Source organism: Thamnophis elegans, chromosome 12 (assembly GCF_009769535.1).
Source record: "Thamnophis elegans isolate rThaEle1 chromosome 12, rThaEle1.pri, whole genome shotgun sequence".
Classification (NCBI taxonomy): Eukaryota; Metazoa; Chordata; class Lepidosauria; order Squamata; family Colubridae; genus Thamnophis; species Thamnophis elegans.
Genome location: NC_045552.1, coordinates 6,468,092 through 6,489,089, shown reverse-complemented (window position 1 = coordinate 6,489,089; position 20,998 = coordinate 6,468,092). Strand labels below are relative to the sequence as shown.

Genomic DNA, 20,998 nt, shown 5'->3' with positions numbered 1-20,998 from the left:
CCCCTTCCCTCCTGCCAGCTGCTCAGTTGCCCATCCATCCCTCTGTGTGTGTCTCTGGAATCATCCGGTGCCATAGTCCACCACACAGTCTGGGGCCGGAGGGCTGGTTAGAGGAGTGGTGAGATGCCAAAATAGCCTCAGGTCAGGCTGAGCAAGGCGAGGAATAACTGGGAGGGGAGGGGTGAGCCGTGAGGCGTGGTGATTCAGCCAGTTCACCGACCTGCACACAAAGTTAACAACTGCTTTGACTGAACCGGTGCAAACCGGCTGAATCTGACCACTGGTCATCAGTGTCAAATCCCTTTACACCCCCACCCAAGAGATCAGTTCTTTCCAACATTACAGATGAAGTTGCCCGCTGAGGAAAAGTGGAACTGTTGCAAATCAGTGCTTCAATCAACTCCGCATCCTCAAAATTGGACCAGTAGAGGACAATGGTCAGAGAGAGTTTTAAAAGGAGCAAAAGAGGTCTACTACACCAATACAGATCTTGACCAAGGCCACCCACTTGTATGACCAAGGACTTTTCCATCCCATGCCGAAGCAAATTGAAATGGCCCAGATATCAGCCATTCTGTAATTGGTTTTTCATCTCCATCTCAATAATCTCCACTGAAAAAGGAAGGATGGTAATTGGTCAGTTAGTTACCTAGCACCTCTGACTTCAGGGTGGGAAGAATTATGATCACAGTTATAACATAAGAAGCAAAGCATGACTTCATTTTCCTTTGAGGAAGTCTCTGATAAATTGTTCTACTAGAGGTTGTTTTTGACATATGTCCATTTGCTCAATGGCCATTTGAAGTTACAACAGCACTGAATACAGTTAAATTATACCTGTATTTTAATCTTTATTTCTTGTAAGTAAATTTGGAGGTCAATAAATATAGTCATAAGTAATAGAAACTAAGGGCCGGGAACTAAAATCTGTCTCCAAAAATAAAAATAAAATGCTGGAAATGTTCAGAGACTTATCATTAATATATAACAATGTACTGACATACATATTACGCACAACTATAGAATCAGAAAAAGGTCCAAAACGATCCAAATATATGAATGTAGGAATTAAGGTGAAAAACAGTCAGGAGTGGCAAAGGATGCAACTCAGATATAGAGAATTATAGTAGGATATAAATTCACCTTTAGAAGCTACACTAAGCTTTGAAAAAACAGAGGAAGATGTAGAGATGTAGTAAACAAGAAATCACAGCCCCATTTGACTGCCGAGCAAAGTTTATTTTGTGTATATTTTCTAAGAACACCCCTATCTTTCCCAATGGAATGGGGCTTCTGCCCTGCCTGAGTTTGCTATCTCTGCTAGCCAATCATTTTTGACCCTACATTCCACCTCCAGCAGCTGATTCTTCACAAACTTTTCCCCAGTTGCAAAGCTGAGCAGTAGGTGGCTTCAGGAAAGGCAGCAGAATTGACTTCTACCAACATGAGGGCAGCTGGAATTCTTGTCCTCTGCCTCTTCTCCTCCATCCTGTCAACAGGTGAGGAATTTAATTTCCTTGAAAATGAGATATAGAAACTTTAGAGGACTCCAGGAAAGGGATGTAAGGCAGGCAGGTTGAGGAAGCCTCTGGTCAATTCTTCTACTACAAATCAATTTGTTCTGTTCCCATCGGAAGTTAGAACAGAATTGAAAAAAAGTGACTAACAAATGGTCCTAACACTTTCAACAACGGCAGTATTCCCACAGCCAGTTATCAAATTTTGGGCGTGAAGCAGCTGGCATGTGCTTATATCCGTTGCATGTCTTGGGAAATATGATCCCCATTTGCAAACTTCCTGACCAGCAGCGTCAATGGGGGGAAGGCAGATTTGCTGAAAAGCCATGTGATTCACTTAATGACTGCAGTTATTAACTACCACAAAAAGGTTAGCGGTACAAAAAGGTGAATCTCTCTCTCAATCTCAACTTCCATTTCCACAAGCTGATCTCCTCTCCCACCCTTCCACAGGTCCCCAGCAGAAAAACAACAACAGGGGAGACATGCTTAGTCAACCAGATTATAACAGGAGTCTTGAATGTAAATGCTTGGAGGAGAGAAAAACATAGAGGGGTGACACTGATCATTGGCATGACTATGTCTTTTATTTATAGTGACGTCTCTAAAGTGTCAACAATGTGTTGCCCTTGGAACTGAATGTGAAGAAGATAATGTGAAGGTGGTGGAGTGCAAAGAAGATAAAGAGTTTTGTTCTACTATAGTTGTCAATTCCACTTTATGTAAGTGAAAATTGAGTTTGTTCTCAGGCATGTCCATCACTTGGTTTTTGCATCATCAAAGAATAACCTGCCCATGTTTCCCACTTTTATATAATATGCATATATTTATTAGAACACAGAACATCCGAGTTAGAAGGCACTTTGGAGATCTTCTAGTCCAATTCCCTGCTCTTGCAGGAGACACTAGATTAGACCGTTTCAGACAAATGACTGTCCAGTCTCTTCTTACAACCTCCAGTATTGGACCATTCACAACTTCTCGAGAGAAGCCGTTCCACTGATTGATTGGTCTCATTGTCAGTAAATTTCTCCTTAGTTCTTAGTTGCTTATATCCTTGCTTCTTATCCTGCCTTCAGATGCTTTGGAGGATAAGTTGACAATTCCAGTGGCAGCCCCTCAAATATTGGAACACTGCTATCATACAGTACTAGTCCTTCTTTCTACTAGACCTACCCAATTCCTGCAACCGTCCTTCATAAGCTTTAGCCTCCAGTCCCCTAATCATCTTTGTTGCTCTTCTCCACACTCTTTCTGGAGTCTCAACATCTTTTCCGACATATGTCGCCCATTCCACTGTCAAACAACAGTAAAATGCTAAAATTTGGCATCTAGGTTGTTCTAAAATGTGATTAGGTTTGGGACATTCCTTCAATGGGTGTCATCTTGGGGGTTCAGTGAGGGATAGTAGAAGTCCTATGTAATTTTTAAAACTTTGATTAATTGACATGTACAAGGGGACAAGAAAGGACAAGTTATGAAACATACATCCTGATGTAGCAATCTACACTTTGCCCTTTTGAATCTGCAACACAAATTGCAAGCTAAACAGAAGGAGCTTACACGACTTTGTCACAATGGAACAGTCATCATTCTGCAAAAGCTCCAGATTCTGCAGTTGCCTGTGCTTATATGTTTCTTGGGAATAAATAAATCTGCAAAGGTGTCAACATCTATGAGAAAGACCGTGAGATTTAGTAGCACAGGTAAAATTTAGGAGCCCGAAAATCAACATTCTTGTCCTTCCTCAGTTGCAGAGGTCAACTGGACAGTTAATCTCTGCAGGTCCAAGAACGGGAATATTGGGATATGTGCTGGGTTGGAAGGAGGAAAACTCAGCCATGGAAATTCAAAAGTTTGGGTCGGTACACATTTCTTAAAGTGAAATAAACACAGGTATTTAGCTATTTCTTCCAAAATAAAACAGCCAAATGAACATGGTTCATACACAATTTGTCATTTTCTGCTGAGTTCCATATTTCTTTTTCTAATTCCCTTCTGCAGTCGAAGCTCCAGTGAGTTTAATTGTCAAAGAATGTGCAACTCGTGAGGAGTGTTTTGAAGACCTCTTTAGCACCACAACAGTAGATGATAGATTTGAAATAGCCAGAGGTAACTGTTGCCAAACCGATCTCTGTAATGCAGAAGTGCTTCCGTGTAAGTATCTACACCTTAATACAACCTTTTCAAACTCTACCTTTTTGAGCTTCAATGATGAACATAGTTTATATAATACCTATCACCTACTCCAAGCTATAGACTCTGAGCGACATACAATAATTCAATGAAAAGAAACATTACTATATGTAATGTAGTTACATGTAATATGTAGTTAGCAATAGCAATAGCAGTTAAACTTATACACCACTTCATAGGGCTTTCAGCCCTCTCTAAGCAGTTTACAGAGTCAGCATATTGCCCCCAACAATCCGGGTCCTCATTTTACCCACCTCGGAAGGATGGAAGGCTGAGTCAATCCTGAGCCGGTGAGATTTGAACAGCCGAACTGCAGAACTGCAGTCAGCTGAAGTAGCATGCAGTGCTGCATTTAACCACTATGCCACCTTGGCTCAGTTATGACCAAAATTATCCTATCCATTATGAACTAATGTAGAACCCCTTCTGTATAAGTATCTACACTTTAATACATTATTTTCCATCTCTAGGTTTTTTGAAAACTCTTCATTGTTGCAAAGAATCTTGGGTTCCTTGATTCCATCTGAGCTGTAATTGAACTCAAATATGAGAAAAGAATGTCAAGTTGGATAGACATTTAAAGGGTTAGTGGTGATCATGAAACTTTGCTAACTGGAAAATTTGCTTCCTCCAGTGGAAAATTATGAAGACTTTCAACCAAATGGGTTACAGTGCCCAGCCTGCTTTGAACTAGATGAGGATTCTTGTGAAGCCAATCAATCTGTAGCCTGCGTTGGCCAAGAGGATCGGTGTCTTAACATAACCTATACCATAGTAGCAGAGTTTTGTGAGTAGACATTTCCTTCCTTCCTTTTTTTCTTCCTGCCTTTCTTCCTTCGTTCCTTCCATTTTTTAATAAAGGAAGATGATCTATTTGGGGAAACTTTATTGAACATTTAATATATGGTAACCAGATCTGTATCAGGTTTTTCAACAATCTTGATGGTTCCATAAAGGCCACTAGAACATCAAGGCCAAACAGTATAAATAGCAAAGAAACAATCTGCATTACTTTATAATATCTATGCTATAGAGTCTCATATGCACCTTTTCTGCCTTTTTCTTATCCACAGTTTCAAATTTCACTGAGAAGTCCACTTACCAAGGATGTACGACAAAGAATTCATGTTCCTTCCCTTTAGGAGCGTCTGAGATGGCTCATGGGTTGATTCAGTTCAATACCACCACTCTGGAATGCAGAAATGCAGCTTCTCCTGAACCTGATCATCAGTGATTGTTGGGAAGAACCAAACATTCTTTGCAATTATTGGGATATTTTTAGAAAATGAGAAAGCGGGAGATTTAATAGTGAATTAAGTAGAGCTTGAAATCAAAGACGCTTCTGAGTCTTACCTGAATGGTGGAAAACTCGAAAGCTGGGGCAAAAATATTGAAATATAATCCTTTGACACCACAGCTCAATAAAATATGTTTTTCAATCCTCAAAGTCCACAAAAGCAGAATAAAAATAAATTGCTATGACAAAGGAATCTGCATTCAGTATTTTTTTCTTTGGAATTTATATAAGCAAAGGTGTTCTGAATAAAATAGCTGTGCTGCCATAGAGAAATGGGAAATGGAGCAACCAGCAGGAGAGAAGGAGGAGCAGGGAAAGAGAAAAGGCTTTGTGTCATTTTTCGTGTGAGAATTTGGATTGATTGACCAAACTCTTTTTAGTCCCAAAAAACTTTGTTTCCCTGCACACAATGCCAAGAAACATGATGGGAAAATGAGATGGAGCTGGAAGTCAGGCAAAGAAATGCTTGGGGGAAGCAAAGGCCTCAGAGGAGGTGGGGTGGGATGGGGGAGACAAGTTTCATGGCACTGCCCTACAATGGAGAAATGGGCAACTGAGTGGCCAGTGTGAGGGGAGGAGGAGGTCTCTTTTCCCCTTTCCCTGCTCCTTCTCCTTCCCTCCTGCCAGCTGCTCAGTCGCCCATCCATCCCTCTGTGTGTGTCTCTGGAATCATCCGGTGCCACAGTCCACCACACAGTCTGGGGCCGGAGGGCTGGTTAGAGGAGCTCTAAGATGCCAAAATAGCCTCAGGTCAGGCTGGGCAAGGCGAGGAATATCTGGGAGGGGAGGGGTGTGGCGTGAGGCGTGGTGATTCAGCCAGTTCACCGACCTGCACACAAAGTTAACAACTGCTTTGACTGAACCGGTGCAAACCGGCTGAATCTGACCACTGGTCATCAGTGTCAAATCCCTTTACACCCCCACCCAAGAGATCAGTTCTTTCCAACATTACAGATGAAGTTGCCCATTGAAGAAAAGTGGAACTATTGCAAATCAGTACTTCAATCAACTCCTCATCCTCAAAATTGGACCAGTAGAGGGCAATGGTCAGAGAGAGTTTTAAAAGAAGCAAAAGAGGTCTACTACACCAATATAGATCTTGACCAAGGCCACCCGCTTCTATGACCAAGGCCTTTTCCATCCCATGCCTGTAGCCAATTTAAATGGCCCAGATATCAGCCATTCTGTAATTGCTCCCTCATCTCCATCTCAATAATCTCCACTGGAAAAGGAAGGATAGAAATTTGTCAGTTAATTACATAGCACCTCTGAATCCAGGGTGGGAAGAATTATGATCACAATTATGACATAAGGAGCAAAGAATTGTTGCAGAACATGACGGCCTTAAGCCTTCTCAGGATACAGGAAAAGTTTATTTGGCAACCAGGTTCAGAAAGTTAGCGAAATGGCTAACATTGCAAATTCTGAACAACCTTCATTATCAAAGCACACATTCTTATACATTCTCAAAGGCAACACTTAACTCATTTCTTATTGGTTACCTTGAGGAAAAAGCCTTATAAGGAGATGAGGGTCTTACTTCTCCTTTCGTTACAGGTATGGATTATGTGTCAATAATGAACTTTATCTCAACCTTGTGGTTTGGACTTTTGACTTTTGACATAGGGACGTTGGCTGGAGGTCAACCACCGTCCTGATGTGGCCTTCAATGAAATTGAGTTTCACACCCCTGTTACACATAGATGGGGATATCAATAAATATAGTCACAAGTGATAGAAACTAAGGGCCAGAAATTAAAATCTGTCTAGAAAAATAAAAATATAATAATGGAAATGTTCAGGGACTTATCATTAATATATAACAAAGTACTGACATACATATTATGCACAACTATAGAATCAGAAAAAGGTCCAAAATGATCCAAATATATGAATGTAGGAATTAAGGTGAAAAACAGTCAGGAGGGGCAAAGGATACAACTCAGATATAGAGAATTATAGTAGGATATAAATTCACATTTAGAAGCTACACTAAGCTTTGAAAAAACAGAGGAAGATGTAGAGATGTAGTAAACAAGAAATCACATCCCCATTTGACTGCTGAGCAAAGTTTATTTTGTGTAGATTTTCTAAGAACACCACTATCTTTCCTAATGGAATTTGGCTTCTGCCCTGCCTGAGTTTGCTATCTCTGCTAGCCAATCATTTCTGACCCTACATTCCACCTCCAGCAGCTGATTCTTCACAAACATTTCCCCAGTTGCAAAGCTGAGCAGTAGGTGGCTTCAGGAAAGGCAGCGGAGTTGACTTCTACCAACATGAGGGCAGCTGGAATTCTTGTCCTCTGTCTCTTCTCCTCCATCCTGTCAACAGGTATGGAATTTAATTTCCTTGAAACTGAGATATAGAAACTTTGGGAGACTTCAGGAAAGGGGTGGAAGACAGGCAGATTGAGGAAGCCTCTGGTCAATTGTTCTACTACAGGACCATTTGTTCTGTGGCCATCTGAAGTTAGAACAGAACTGAAAAAAGTGATTTACAAATGGTCATAAAACTTTCAACAATGGCAGTATTCCCACAGCCAGATATCAAATTTTGGGCATGAAACAGCTGGCATGAGTTTATATCCGTTGCATGTCTTAGAGCCGAGGTGGCGCAGTGGTTAAATGCAGCACTGCAGGCTACTGCTAGATCAGCAGTTCAGCGGTTCAAATCTCACCGGCTCAGGGTTGACTCAGCCTTCCATCCTTACGAGGTGGGTAAAATGAGGACCCAGATTGTTGGGGGCAATATGCTGACTCTCTGTAAACTGCTTAGAGAGGGCTGAAAGCCCTATGAAGCGGTATATAAGTCTACTGCTATTGCTATTGGGACATATGATCTCCATTTGCAACTTTCTTGACCAGGAGCATCAGTAGGGGAAAGGCAGATTTGTTAAACAGCCATGTGATTCACTTAATGACTGCAGTTACTAACTACCATGAAAAGGTTGTAAAAGTGGGCACAACTCACTTAACAATGCTACTTAGCACAAGCTCCAGTCCCAATTGTGGTCCTATGTCAAGAACTACCTGTAGTAGCTACCTGTAGCAGGATCAATGATCATTTCTTCAGAATATCAAGAGAGCCAATTTGGTTTAATAGCTGAAGGTTTTGGATTAGGACTAGGGCACTATGAGTCTAGTCATTCATGAGGAACACAAAGTAGGCAAGTGAAATTCGACCATTGGGCCAAAAACTAGGCTGGTGACTCTTTCTCTCAGCCTTAAGAAGATATCTATTGGAATAACGCATCTACAATGTGCCCAAATCCTGCATCACCAGGAATCAAGAGTCAAAGCTGATATCAACAATTATTAAGCATACGTAGACATTCAGGATTCACTTCCTGCATCCAAATGACTTCTTCAGAAAATTAGTCTGCAGCATAAATAACAAAAGATAGGACGATCCAGTGTCATATTAAAATGTTGGAGGTCTGAGAGGAAGCAGATATCAAAAATTATTCAGAATTCATAGACATTGAGAATTCAGGTGCTTGCAAAAAAAAATAGCATCCAAATGACTTCTTCACAAAACTGGTCAACAGTATGAATATCAAAAGATGGGATGCTCCAGTGTCATATTAAAATGCTAGCAGTACAAGAAGGTGAATCTCTCCCTTAGTCTCAACTTCTCTTCCATTTCCACAAGCTGATCTCCTCTCCCATCCTTCCGAAGATCCCCAGCAGAATAAAACAAGAAGAAGGGAGACATGCTTAGTCAACCAGATTATAACAGGAGTCTTGAATGTAAATGCTAGGAGGAGAGAAAAACATAGAAAGGTGACACTGATCATTGGCATGACTATGTCTTTTATTTATAGTGACATCTCTAAAGTGTCAACAATGTGTTAATGTTGGAATTGAATGTAAAGAAGAGAATGTGAAGGTGGTGGAGTGCAAAGAAGATGAAGAATTTTGTTCTACTGTACTTGGTAATAGTTCTATAGGTAAGTGAAAGTTGAGTTTGTTCTTAAACATGTCCATGACTTGGTTTTTGCACCATCAAGGAATAACCTGCCCATGTTTCTCGCTTTTATATAATATGCATATATTTATTAGAACACAGAACATCCAAGTTAGAAGGAACCTTGGAGGTCTTCTAGTCCAACTCCCTGCTCAGGCAGGAGACACTAGATTAGACCATTTCAGACAAATGACTGTCCAGTCTCTTCTTACAACCTCCAGTATTGGACCATTCACAACTTCTCGAGGCAAGCCGTTCCACTGATTGATTGGTCTCATTGTCAGTATATTTCTCCTTAGTTCTTGGTTGCTTATATCCTTGCTTCTTATCCTGCCTTCAGATGTTTTGGAGGATAAGTTGACCCTCAATTCCAGTGGCAGCCCCTCAAATATTGGAACACTGCTATCATGTCACTGCTACTCCTTCTTTTTACTAGACCTACCCAATTCCTGCAACCGTCCTTCATAGGTTTTAGCCTCTAGTCCGCTAATCATCTTTTTTGCTCTTCTCCGCACTCTTTCCGGAGCCTCAACATCTTTGCCGACATATGTCACCCATTTCACTGTCAAACAACAGTAAAATGCTAAAATTTAGCATCTAGGTTGTACTAAAATGTGATTGTTTGGGACATTCCTTCAATGACTTTTCTTGAGAATTCAGTGAGAGACAGTAGGAGAAATCCAATGTTATTTACCAGATGCAATTTTTAAACATTGGTGAATTGACATGTACAAGGGGACAAGAGAGGACAAGTTGTGAAACACACATCCTGATGTAGCAATCTACACTTTGTCCATTTGAATGTGCATCACAAATTTCAAGGTAAACAGAAGGAGTTTGGATTACTTTGTCACAATGGAACAGTCATCATTCTGCAAAAGCTCCAGATTCTGCAGTTGCCTCTGCTTATATGTTTCTTGGGAATAAATACATCTTCAATGGTGTCAACAAATATGTGAAAGACAGTGAGGTTTAGTAGCCCAGGTAAAATTTTGGAGTCAGTAGATCAACATTCTTGTCGTTCCTCAGTTGCAGAAGTTTAATTGGCTAGTTAATCTCTTCAGGTGCAAGAACTGGAATATTGGGATATGTGCTGGGTTGGAAGAAGGAAAACACAGCCATGGAAGTTCACTCAAAAGTTTGGGTCAGTAGTAGAGGTGGGTTCCTATCAGTTCACACCTATTCGGTAGAACCGGTTCATCAAATCTACCAAACCGGTTAGAGGAGGTTCCACCAGTGGACCCGGAAAGCAGGCCACACCTACAGAAGAGCTTCCAAACTTTTTTGAAACCCACCACTGGTCCTTGGATATGATTATTCTACACTATCATGCTCATATTTATAAAACTCAGTGCCTCTGTGAAAGGTAAGGATGATTACTGCGTTTGTGGTGCAATCAGAACATTGCGCCTGTTGAAGTTGTTTTAATGCAAACCAAAGATGCCTTTTAAAAAACAAGTTTACATCCTATTTTTATGCTTGCCAGGGCTATGTGTGAGGTAATTTAAGGTGGTTCTGACAAGTGTCATCGGCATCTTCATATCCGGTCACATGGGTGGTAAGCCACTCCCACAAAGGAGGCCACACCCACAGAGTAGGTTCAAACAATTTTTGAAACCCACCACTGGTCGGTACACATTTCTTAAAGTGAAATAAACACAGGTATTTAGCTATTTCTTCCAAAATAAAACAGCCAAATGAACATGTTTGATATGCAATTTGTCATTTTCTGCTGAGTTTGATATTTTTTTCTAATGCTCTTCTGCAGCCAAAATTCCAGTGAGTTCAATTATCAAGGAATGTGCAACCCGAGAGGCGTGTTGGGATGGGCTCTACAGCACCACAACAGTAGATGGTAGATTTAACATAGCCAGAGGTAACTGTTGCCAAACCGATCTCTGTAATGCAGAACCGCTTCCGTGTAAGTATCTACACCTTAATACAACCTTTTCAAACTCTACCTTTTTGAGCTCTAATTGATGGACTTAGTTCATATAATACCTATCACCTACTCCAAGCTATAGACCTTGAGTGACATACAATAATTCAATGAAAAGAAACATTACTATATGTAATTTAGTTACATGTAATATGTAGTTCTCCAGTTATAACCAAAATAATCCTATCCATTATGAACTAATGTAGATCCACTTCTGTGTAAGTATCTACACTTCAATACACTCTTTTCCAACTGCAGCTTTTTAAAAAAACTCTTGCTTGTTGCAAAGAATCTTGGGTTCCTTGATTCCATCCAAGCTGGAATTGAACTCAAGTATGTGAAAAGAATGTCAAGTTGGATAGACATTAAAAGGGTTAGTGGTGATCATGAAACTTTGCTAACTGGAAAATTTGCTTCCTCCAGTGGAAAATTATGAAGATTTTCAACCAAATGGGTTACAGTGCCCAGGCTGCTTTGCACTAGATGAGGATTCTTGTGAAGCCAATCAATCTGTAGCCTGCGTCGGCGAACAGGATCTGTGTATTACCATAACTCATAAAACAGTAGCAGAGTTTCGTGAGTAGACATTTCCTTCCTTCCTTCCTTTTTTCCTTTTTTTTATATAGGAATATGATCTATTTAGAGAAACTTTATTGAACATTTAATAAATGGAAACCAGATTTGCATCAGTTTTTTCAATGGTCTTTATGGTTTCATAAAGGTCACAAGAACATCTAGGCCAAACAGTGCAAATAACAAGGAAACAATATGCATTACTTTGTAATATCTATGCTATAGAGTCTCATATGTACCTTTTCTTCTTTTTCTTAGCCCCACTTGGAAGTTTCTCTGAGAAGACCACTCACCAAGGATGTACGACAAAGAGTTCATGTTCCTTCCGTCCAGGATATTCTAAGATGGCTGGTGGGCTGATTCACATGAATGTCACCATCCTGGAATGCAGAAATGCATCTTCTTCTGAACCTGATCATCAGTGATTGTTGGGAAGAGCGAACCTTCTTTGCAAATATTGGGAAATTTGTAAACAATTGGAAAATTGGAGATTTAATAGTGAATTAAATAGAGATTGGAATAACAGATGCTTGTGAGTCCTACCTGAATCAGTAGGGGAAAGCTAGAAATTTGGGTCAAAAATGTTGACTATCATGCTTTGAGACCACAGCTCAATAAAATAAGTGTTTTCCACAGAATCATCATAAAAATAAATTGCTATGACAAAGAAATTTGCATTCAGTATCTTTTTCTTTAGAATTTATGCACTGGAGGAAGAAGGCGGGGCTTAGCAGTGAGAAGATGGAGTTTCAGGCTATTCCTGAAATTCCTCTATACCGAAGGATTTTTGGACGGGTTTTTGAACCCTAGCTGTCCCGTAGACGACAGTGAAAGGTGAGGGGAGACCCAGTGACCTCAGAGACGTTCGCAAAGTCTCTGGGGGGGGGGGTATTAACCCCTCTTGCCAATTCCTTTCTGGATTAGCTGCGTGCTAAATGAAACTGCAGGTTGCCCCTAAGAATGGTAGAAGTGATGTCATCTGGTAAGCTGATTTTATTATTCAAGAGAGACGGTCCGCGTTAAAAGCCTAAGCTAATTGAAACCAAAGAATAGAAGAATTTAGCGGCGAATTGGTCTCCTTTTTATGGATTTATGGTTGGTGGCTACTTTATTTCTTAAAAGCTTCAAGGAACTCTTCGACATCCCCCCCCCCTCTGATTCTCTCTAAGTGGATCGTAAAGTTTACTCTCTACTAATTAGTCTTTCACAATTTGACATTTTTATTACTTGGTTGTGTTTACGATCAGATAAGATTGCACAGTTTTCAGCATCTTTTTACTTGTAATTTTTAACTGCGACACATCATGGCTTCACTCCAGATTCTTTTTTCCGCATGTCGAGAGCTTTTTGACTCTTATCAGAGATTGGAAAGACAATTGGATCTGATTTTAAAATATGAAGGAAAAACTGAGATCGTTGAATGTTTGAATGTTCCTGAAATACAAATGGAAAATGTGAGAAATGGCGTCTGGTCTATCTCAGAGGAAGAAAGGAGGGGGGGAGCTATAAAGAAGATTCATTTAAAGAGACAGAGTATAAGAAAAATGAAAACTCCACCCCTGAGAATTAAAGTCAATTTGAAAAACTTTACAAGCCCGGGACAACACTATTATTTCATCACCGACATTCAGAGCCCAAAGGTGCGAAGATATCTTTGTTTGGATTTGCTTATAAAAACATTTGGTAAATTTATCCAATGCGTGGCAATTGGTTTGAGAAGATTTTGCTATTGGAGAGACACAGGCTGACAGATGGAAGAACACAACTTAAAATTAGCTAAATCTGATTACCTTAATTTGTAATAGATATAGCTGAATAATGACTGATATGGATAGTAATGTATATAATTTGGAACTGGCTGATAGATTGAAGAATACAATTGAAAACTAGCTAAACTTAATTGCTCTTTTTTGTAACAGATATAGTTGAATAATAACTGATATTGATAGTAACGTATATAATGTGGAGTTGATATGATAACTAACAATTGGATATGAGAAAACATTTTTAGATTATACATAAAGAGTATTAACTACAATAATTATCACTATTAAAAAAACTAAATAAAATACATACAATCAAATGTTAATCAATACTGGGAAAATGTTATGATATATGATATAATTAAATATTATGGATGTTCAGCTAAAATAGGACATGAGGATCTGATGATAATAGAGGATTTTACAAATAAGTAAATGAAATGTCAGCATGTGTTATGGATTAATTCTTTGGCATAGCTAAGGATGAAGGATGTTTAAATAACCATAGGTAATTAAAACTGGAGGTATAATGATGTTGATATGGTAAATATTTGAGTTAAGATATTTGAATTAATATGAGTTAATGGAAGAGAAGCACCAAAGCATGTTGTAACCAGTTGATATACTTCTTTTTTTTTTTATAATAGATACCTGTGTTTTGTTTTGTCTTCCTGCCTTGTCTCTTGTCGTTTTTGTCTTTTTTTTGTATTATACCTGTGGGCAGGTATTGTTCAAGATTACTACTTTTATTAATATCTCTAAATAATAATTACAGTTAAATGAAAATGGATATATAATAATGCTTGAGTTAATATGAGTTATGTTGGTTGACTGTGGAGGAGATGTACCAAAACTTATCTGTAATTGATTGACACATTTTCTACAGATGTAAAGAAAGATGTTGTACCTGTTTTAAATTAAAATTAAAAAAAACATTTATTTTAAAAAAAAAGAATTTATGCACTGGCATGCATAAGAATATGATGTAAACTTGTTTTTTGAAAGAAAGTCTAGTTGCCTCCTGACAACTTTGGGACAACCATCACCTGGATGATGGAGAATTTCTACAGACTATCAGACAAGTTATTGTAACTTTGATTTACCAAAGAACTGAGAAAGGCTGGCAAACCCTTTGTCAGCGTTCCAAGTATCATGTAGAATTAAATCAGAGTCCAAGGCAAAATGATCCTTAAAGTTCCAATTTAATAAATCAGACATCTTAGTACATATGTGTATCCCAATTCTGGAAATTACATCAGAATCCCACCCAATTAAAAGTTCATGATCTTGTCCCCACACCCACAATCCATCACAAGGTCCAATCTTCTTCTTCCAAACTGGCGTTTCCACCCAGCTGCTTCCAGTCAGGTGCAAAAGTGAGGAGACAAAAGATGACCTTGGTCTTCTAGAAAAGAATGACAACAATACATTCCACAATCCTTTCTATTCACCCCTCCCAACTACTACACTAATGAAACAGCATAATGAAATAAGAGAAAGTGTGGCAGGCCAAAATTCTAAAAGGAATATAATTGCAGGCCGGACACCCTTGTCTCTAGTAGTAGTTTACCAGTGGTTAAACACCCAGCCTGAAACGTGAAGGGAAGTGTTGGGCATGGAATCAAATTGTGCACCTAGTTCCGATTTCTTTGGTCTTGGTCAGTGGGGAAGGTTTCTGCCCTGGGAAGAGTCCATTTCTCCCCCCCCCCCAGAAGAGACAGGTTGGTAAAGTGTGAGTAGAGGAAGTCAGGGTGGTTTTAATGGATTTGAACATTGTTACTAAATGTTTCTGGTATTTAAGGTAATGGAGGAGCAATTTGAGTATTTTGATACCTGCACCCTAGCCCCACTCATGTTTTGTACTGCAGCTCTCAGCTAGCCACTCAGGAAATTCTACCCTCCTCTTTAGTGGGTAAAGAATTGGAATTGGACCAGGTCGAACTCTTTACTTAGCTATGAGAAACAGAAGCTGTATTTACTCACAACATGGCTATTCCATTTCCTTTGTTTGCCCAACTGCAATATGGGCTAATCAAATGGGATCATGGAATATGGTCGGCCACCTAGCCCTATTTAAACACCAATTACACACATGGGAAAACCGATTTAAGTTTGTAACAGACCTGATTAAGCCTGTTGTGTGAATAGCAATAGCAATAGCAGTAGACTTATATACCGCTTCATAGGCCTTTCAGGCCTCTCTAAGCGGTTTACAGAGAGTCAGCATATTGCCCCCAACAATCTGGGTCCTCATTTTACCCACCTCGGAAGGATGGAAGGCTGAGTCAACCCTGAGCCGGTGAGATTTGAACCGCTGACCTGCTGATCTAGCAGTAGCCTGCAGTGCTGCTTTTAACCACTGCGCCACCTTGGCTCTGTGAAGGCAGTCATGATTGGACATTTCAAAGGAGAAGGGATAGAGGAAAAAGGAAGCACATTTACTATGGCCCCCAAGTCTCTCCCTTCCCCACCTCACCCTTCTGTTTGTGGCTGTAAGAAAATAAGCTTTGAAAGGTATTGCCACTGCTGTTCAGGGAATTTTTACTCACTTGATGCTAGCTTAATGGCGGTTGAAAGTTAAGAAAGAATCTCACAGTGAGCTGGAAAATCCAAGCGTAGTAATTAAACCCCGTCACCACCCATCACCAACTCAAATCACCAACTGTAATCTCGAACCTGAGTGTCTTTGATCCCAAATTCTTACGGTTCTTTGGATTAAGCCCTTAATTCCATCCCCACCCCATTGTTTTTGAAAAGCCATTCCATCCTTCCATTCCCTGAGGGTTCTGGCATTCCATTTTTTCAAGATTGAGACGAAGTAATCCATTCCCTTGTTCCGTTTCTCCTTTAAGGTAAGTACAAACATTCTGGTTTGCACATCCTTTGACATTGATTGTTACAGGGAATGCTGCCACTGGGGAAGAAAAGGGGGAGAAGGAAGCATTTAGGAAACCTTTCTTAATTTTCTCTTCATTTTTTTTAATTAAAAAGTTTTAATAAGTTTTACAATTGTATACCTTTACCCCTCCTGCCCTCCCCCCCAATCTCCCAGAGCAAATACAGGGTATAAACATTTAGCAATCATACACTAAAATTAGCTAACTAACTTTAGCATCGTACCTTCGCTTATACTTTAACTCCCCTTTTGTAAAGCTAACTTTAGATAAATTGTAACATTCCTTGATCATTAATTCATAAGCTAACTGAAATTTCTTAATCCCATATTTATTTTGAATATAATCAGTCCATCTTCTCCATTCCAACTTGTATTTCTCATCTGAATGATCCTTGAGGTATGCTGATATTTTAGCCATCTCTGCTAAGTTTATTACTTTTAACGCCCATTCTTGAATACTAGGCAATACTTCCTTCTTCCAATACTGCGCCACCAACAATCTTGCTGCCGTTGTTAAATTCAGAATCAAATTAGTCTCTATAACTGTACAATCTGTAATTATACCTAACAAGAATAACTGAGGAGTAAACTTTATCCTCTTTTTAAGAATATTTTGAGTAATCTACCATATTTTTATCAAAAATGCTTTGACTTTTTTACATGTCCACCATATTTGATAATACGTAGCATCAGCACAATCACATCTCCAGCATTTGGATTGTAAGTTCGGATACATACAAGCTAATTTTTTAGGGTCTAAATGCCATCTATAAAATATCTTATGAAAATTCTCTACAAGTTTTGGGCTTGCGTAAATTTTACATTTGAGTTTGAGTTTGAGTTGAGTTTGAGTTTATTGGTCTTGTATGCCGCCCACTCCCGAAGGACACCAGGCGGCTTATAATAAACAAGGGAAGGGGATAAATAAACAAAACAAAACTTTAAAATACGCAACATTCATAGTTACAGTGGGGCTGGCTATTTCACAAGCCCCCCCGGCCTGCCGGAGCAGCCAGGACTTGGTGGCTTTGCGGAAGGCCGGGAGAGTAGTAAGGGTCCGGATCTCCACGGGGAGGTCATTCCAGAGGGCCGGAGCTGCAACAAAGAAGGCTCTCCCCCGGGGAGTTGCCAGCCGACATTGGCTGGCAGATGGAATTCAGAGGAGACCTAACATGTGAGATCTGATCTGTCTAAGGGAGGTAATTTCTTGCCCATATCTTTTCCCATGTTTCCATCATTATTGGTTCTTCAAAATTTTCTGCCCATTTTATCATAGTCTTTTACTAGCTCTGTTTCAGAATCTGTTTCTATCAATATATCATATAATCTTTTTATATGCATTTTACTTTGGTCCCTAATTTGTTTTACTAAATTATCCTCATTTTGTTTTCTCTTCATTTTTAATGGTACAACACTGAGATCCATTAATGAATGTAATGTATATGTCCGGTCATCTACAGAAGGTCTGTTGAACATTTCCCTTCCTTGTGAGGTAAATAAGGTATCAGGTTCCAAGTAATGCATCCATCATGGATGCATCCATCAAAACAAATACGTTGTTTTGGCTGAAGGCTCCATCCACCTCAGCTCTCCTGCCCTTCAGCTCCAAACCGTGTCAAGCTGAATTCACATGAGAGTAACCCAGGATATAAACAATCCCACAGCCCGGTCAGATTTAGGCTTGAAACAGGGATGGGTTGCTGCTTGTTTTACTACTGGTTCACAGCTCGTGCACAATCGCTTCACTCGCGCTTGCCAGATGTGCGCTGCGCGTGCACTACTCAATGGAAATTGCAGGACAATTTACAGTGAATTGCGCACATGCAGTCACTAAAATCCAACATGGCGGCGACATCAGCGGCGGTGAGGGAAGCAGTTCGGGTGTGTCTGTGTGTCAGGCCTGGGTCGCTGCCGGTTCTGCCACCCAGGCCTGAATTCCAGATGAACTGGGCCGAACCGGCAGCAACTCACCTCTGGCTTGACATAAGGAGTGGATGAGATGTTGGGTAGCCAATAGACTTGGACAGTCCTTAAAAAAAAAAAAAGAACTGAACATTGCCAAAGACCGAAATATTCTCCCAAGGAATGAGTCCCATTTGGTTTTACTTTGCACTGTTTATATTTCCTTCATTTCCTGTATGCTTAATTTTATTTGGTGTCTAAAATATTCCTCCCCAAGTCCTCCTCAAACTGATAAACGGATAAACGGATAAACGGATAAACGGATAAACGGATAAACGGATAAACGGATAAACGGATAAACGGATAAACGGATAAACGGATAAACGGATAAACGGCTAAACGGCTAAACGGCTAAACGGATAAACGGATAAACGGATAAACGGGTAAACGGGTAAACGGATAAACGGATAAACTGATAAACTGATAAACTGATAAACTGATAAACTGATAAACTGATAAGGAATAAGGTACTTACATGCACGCATTTGGAATTTCGCATTGTAACATTGGACCTCATTGCCGAGACATAAAACAGTTCCATTTTCTATAGAGGAGCCATTTTCTTCGTAAGCGCCCGGACAGGTCAACCCATTCGGTTTAAGGTCGTTATGCCGTAGTACTGCAGAGAGGAAGTTTCGGAGTTAGCAAATAGTTTTAACAACCACAATTCCTTTCTGAGTTATTGAGAGCCCAATCGAGTGCCTAGATGTGGCCCTGCCTGTCCCATATAGGTACCACCCACACAAGCGACATAGGGTTGGCCATGCCCTTTCAGTCACATGACACCCAGCCAGCCACGCCCACCCAGCCAGTCATTAGGACAGAGAACTGGTTGTTAAAAATTTGCAGCCCACCACTGCTGAAAAGTCGCCAGTCACATGGGCCAATCATCATATACCCCAGTTGCTGGGCATCATCAATCTTCTCTGCTCAAAAACCTGCAGAAGGACCCCTGATCGTTGCACTGATGCTGGAGGGCGTTTTCTAGCTATATTGTTCTGCTTTTAGCTGCAAGTTCTTTCTGAGGACTTTCATGCTAGTTGATCCCTCCAATGCTAAACACTCAGGGTGCCGAAAGGGATGAGAAGTTACTCGTTCACATAGAGGATCTGCTGCTGGTTGTTAGAACGGACATTTTAATCTCAGGTTACTTACTAGGAAGAGGTTCCCAATTACAGCTGTCACTCTCACAACACGCTATTCTCTTCTGCTCGTATTTGTCGGCTAGCGATGTGGAGCTATAATAACCTTTGGCACATTGGTCAGTTCTTGCACAGCCTTTGAAAGTCAAGGACAGCATAGGAGTGTCTGCAAAATTTAATCAAAAGAAACAAAAACCTCATTAGGGCAGGTAACAGAGGAATAAAAACATCAAGCCCTCCAATTTAAAGGTTTAAGTTCAGATGCTTCATATGATCAGTTCTAATTATTGGAGAGGGTTTCACCTGAGGATAGGGGCGGGAGGGAGGGTGGAAGAGATACATCTCATGCTTCTCCCTCCAGGATATCCTGAGATGAAATGGAAATCATGGAGAGGTGCCATAAAGAGCTGCGGTGGCGCAGTGGTGACAGTGCAGTACTGCAGGCTACTTCTGCTGACTGCCGGATGTCTGCAATTTGGCATATCGAGTCTCACCAGGCTCAAGACTGACTCAGGTGGGTAAAATGTGGACCCAGATTGTTGGGGGCAATAAGCTGACTCTGCAAACCACTGTAAACAGCTATGAATATAAGTCTAAGGGCAATTGATTTTTCCTTTTCCTTTTCCTTTCCCCCTTGCCCCCTTGCCCCCTTGCCCCCTTGCCCCCTTGCCCCCTTGCCCCCTTGCCCCCTTGCCCCCTTCCTTTTCCTTTCCTTTCCTTTCCTTTCCTGTTAGAGTGCAGCATTGCAGGCTAACTTTGCCCACTGCCAGGAGTTCAATCCTGATGGGCTCAAGATCAACTCAGCCTTCCGTCCTTGAGGTCAGTAAAATGAGGACTGAGATTGTTGGGGGCAAGAGGCTGACTCTGTAAACTGATTAGAGAGGGCTGTAAAGCATGGTGAAGCGGTATATAGGTCTAAGTGCTATTGCTATTGGAGAGCATTTCAACACTTTTGACTTCACCCAGGAGAAAGGGGATATTTCCTTTTTTTAAGCTGAATGAGGTGCAGTATGATAAGATTGACAGAAGCCATTCTGTTCCTGGGTTAATAGCAACTAGACATAGGAAACAGCCCAGGTACAGTGAAATGTCTGTTGTGACTCCCACCAACACCTACAAATTACCCCTTGATGCTTTGGGGACCAAGGGATGAACATGGCAAACATCGTTAAGACTGAAAGTGCATTTCACTCACTCATAGTGCTGCGAAAGGAAAGTGTAAGACAATGTCCTTCATTCGCTTTACATTCCACCATCTTCATGTCTTCATTTCTGCATTCTCCCCTGCTGGAAATGCAGGTCTGGCATTTTAAAGATGCCCCTGCGAATATAAGAAGAAAAAAAGGAAGGAAGGAAGGAAGGAAGGAAGGAAGGAAGGAAGGAAGGAAGGAAGGAAGGAAGCTTCTAATCAGTCATGCTGTAGTTCTAGCAGTGTTAAAGATCTGTAATGAGATAATTACCATATTTTTCGGAGTATAAGACGCACCGGAGTATAAGACACACCAAGGTTTTGAGGAGGCAAATAATAAAAGAAAGGTTTTGCACTCTGCAAACCTCCCAAAAGCGGCCCGTTTTTCATGAAAATGGGCCCATTTTTTTAAAAAAGGCATGAATAGCCTTTAGGGGACTTGCACAGTGCTCCTGGGGCTTGGAGGTGGGGGTCAAAATTGAGCAAAAAAACAGCCTGTTTTTTGCTCGTTTCTGCCCTCCCCAGCCCCCAGGAGTTCTCTGAAAGCCTCCCACA

The 20,998-nt window shown here is 40.5% G+C and overlaps 3 protein-coding genes across 3 annotated transcripts; 2 read left to right on the top strand and 1 right to left on the bottom strand.

The window, feature by feature from the left end:
* The first annotated feature begins 1,375 nt into the window (after window positions 1-1,375).
* Window positions 1,376-5,102, top strand: LOC116515285 (phospholipase A2 inhibitor and Ly6/PLAUR domain-containing protein-like). The gene is made up of 5 exons (XM_032227226.1): window positions 1,376-1,499; window positions 2,114-2,239; window positions 3,522-3,674; window positions 4,348-4,500; window positions 4,787-5,102. Exons 1-5 carry the CDS (start codon window positions 1,445-1,447, stop codon window positions 4,945-4,947), a joined length of 648 nt encoding a protein of 215 aa, XP_032083117.1. The 5' UTR covers window positions 1,376-1,444; the 3' UTR covers window positions 4,948-5,102.
* Window positions 5,103-7,188: 2,086 nt separating this feature from the next.
* On the top strand, window positions 7,189-12,162 carry LOC116515281 (phospholipase A2 inhibitor and Ly6/PLAUR domain-containing protein-like). The gene is made up of 5 exons (XM_032227222.1): window positions 7,189-7,344; window positions 8,837-8,962; window positions 10,748-10,900; window positions 11,342-11,494; window positions 11,750-12,162. The coding sequence occupies exons 1-5, from the start codon at window positions 7,290-7,292 to the stop codon at window positions 11,914-11,916; spliced, it is 654 nt and encodes a 217-aa protein (XP_032083113.1). The 5' UTR covers window positions 7,189-7,289; the 3' UTR covers window positions 11,917-12,162.
* Window positions 12,163-15,718: 3,556 nt separating this feature from the next.
* Window positions 15,719-19,414, bottom strand: LOC116515200 (phospholipase A2 inhibitor subunit gamma B-like). The gene is made up of 3 exons (XM_032227106.1): window positions 19,268-19,414; window positions 18,588-18,731; window positions 15,719-16,168 (listed from the first exon to the last, which is right to left on the bottom strand). The coding sequence occupies exons 1-3, from the start codon at window positions 19,410-19,412 to the stop codon at window positions 15,978-15,980; spliced, it is 480 nt and encodes a 159-aa protein (XP_032082997.1). The 5' UTR covers window positions 19,413-19,414; the 3' UTR covers window positions 15,719-15,977.
* Window positions 19,415-20,998: the final 1,584 nt, after the last annotated feature.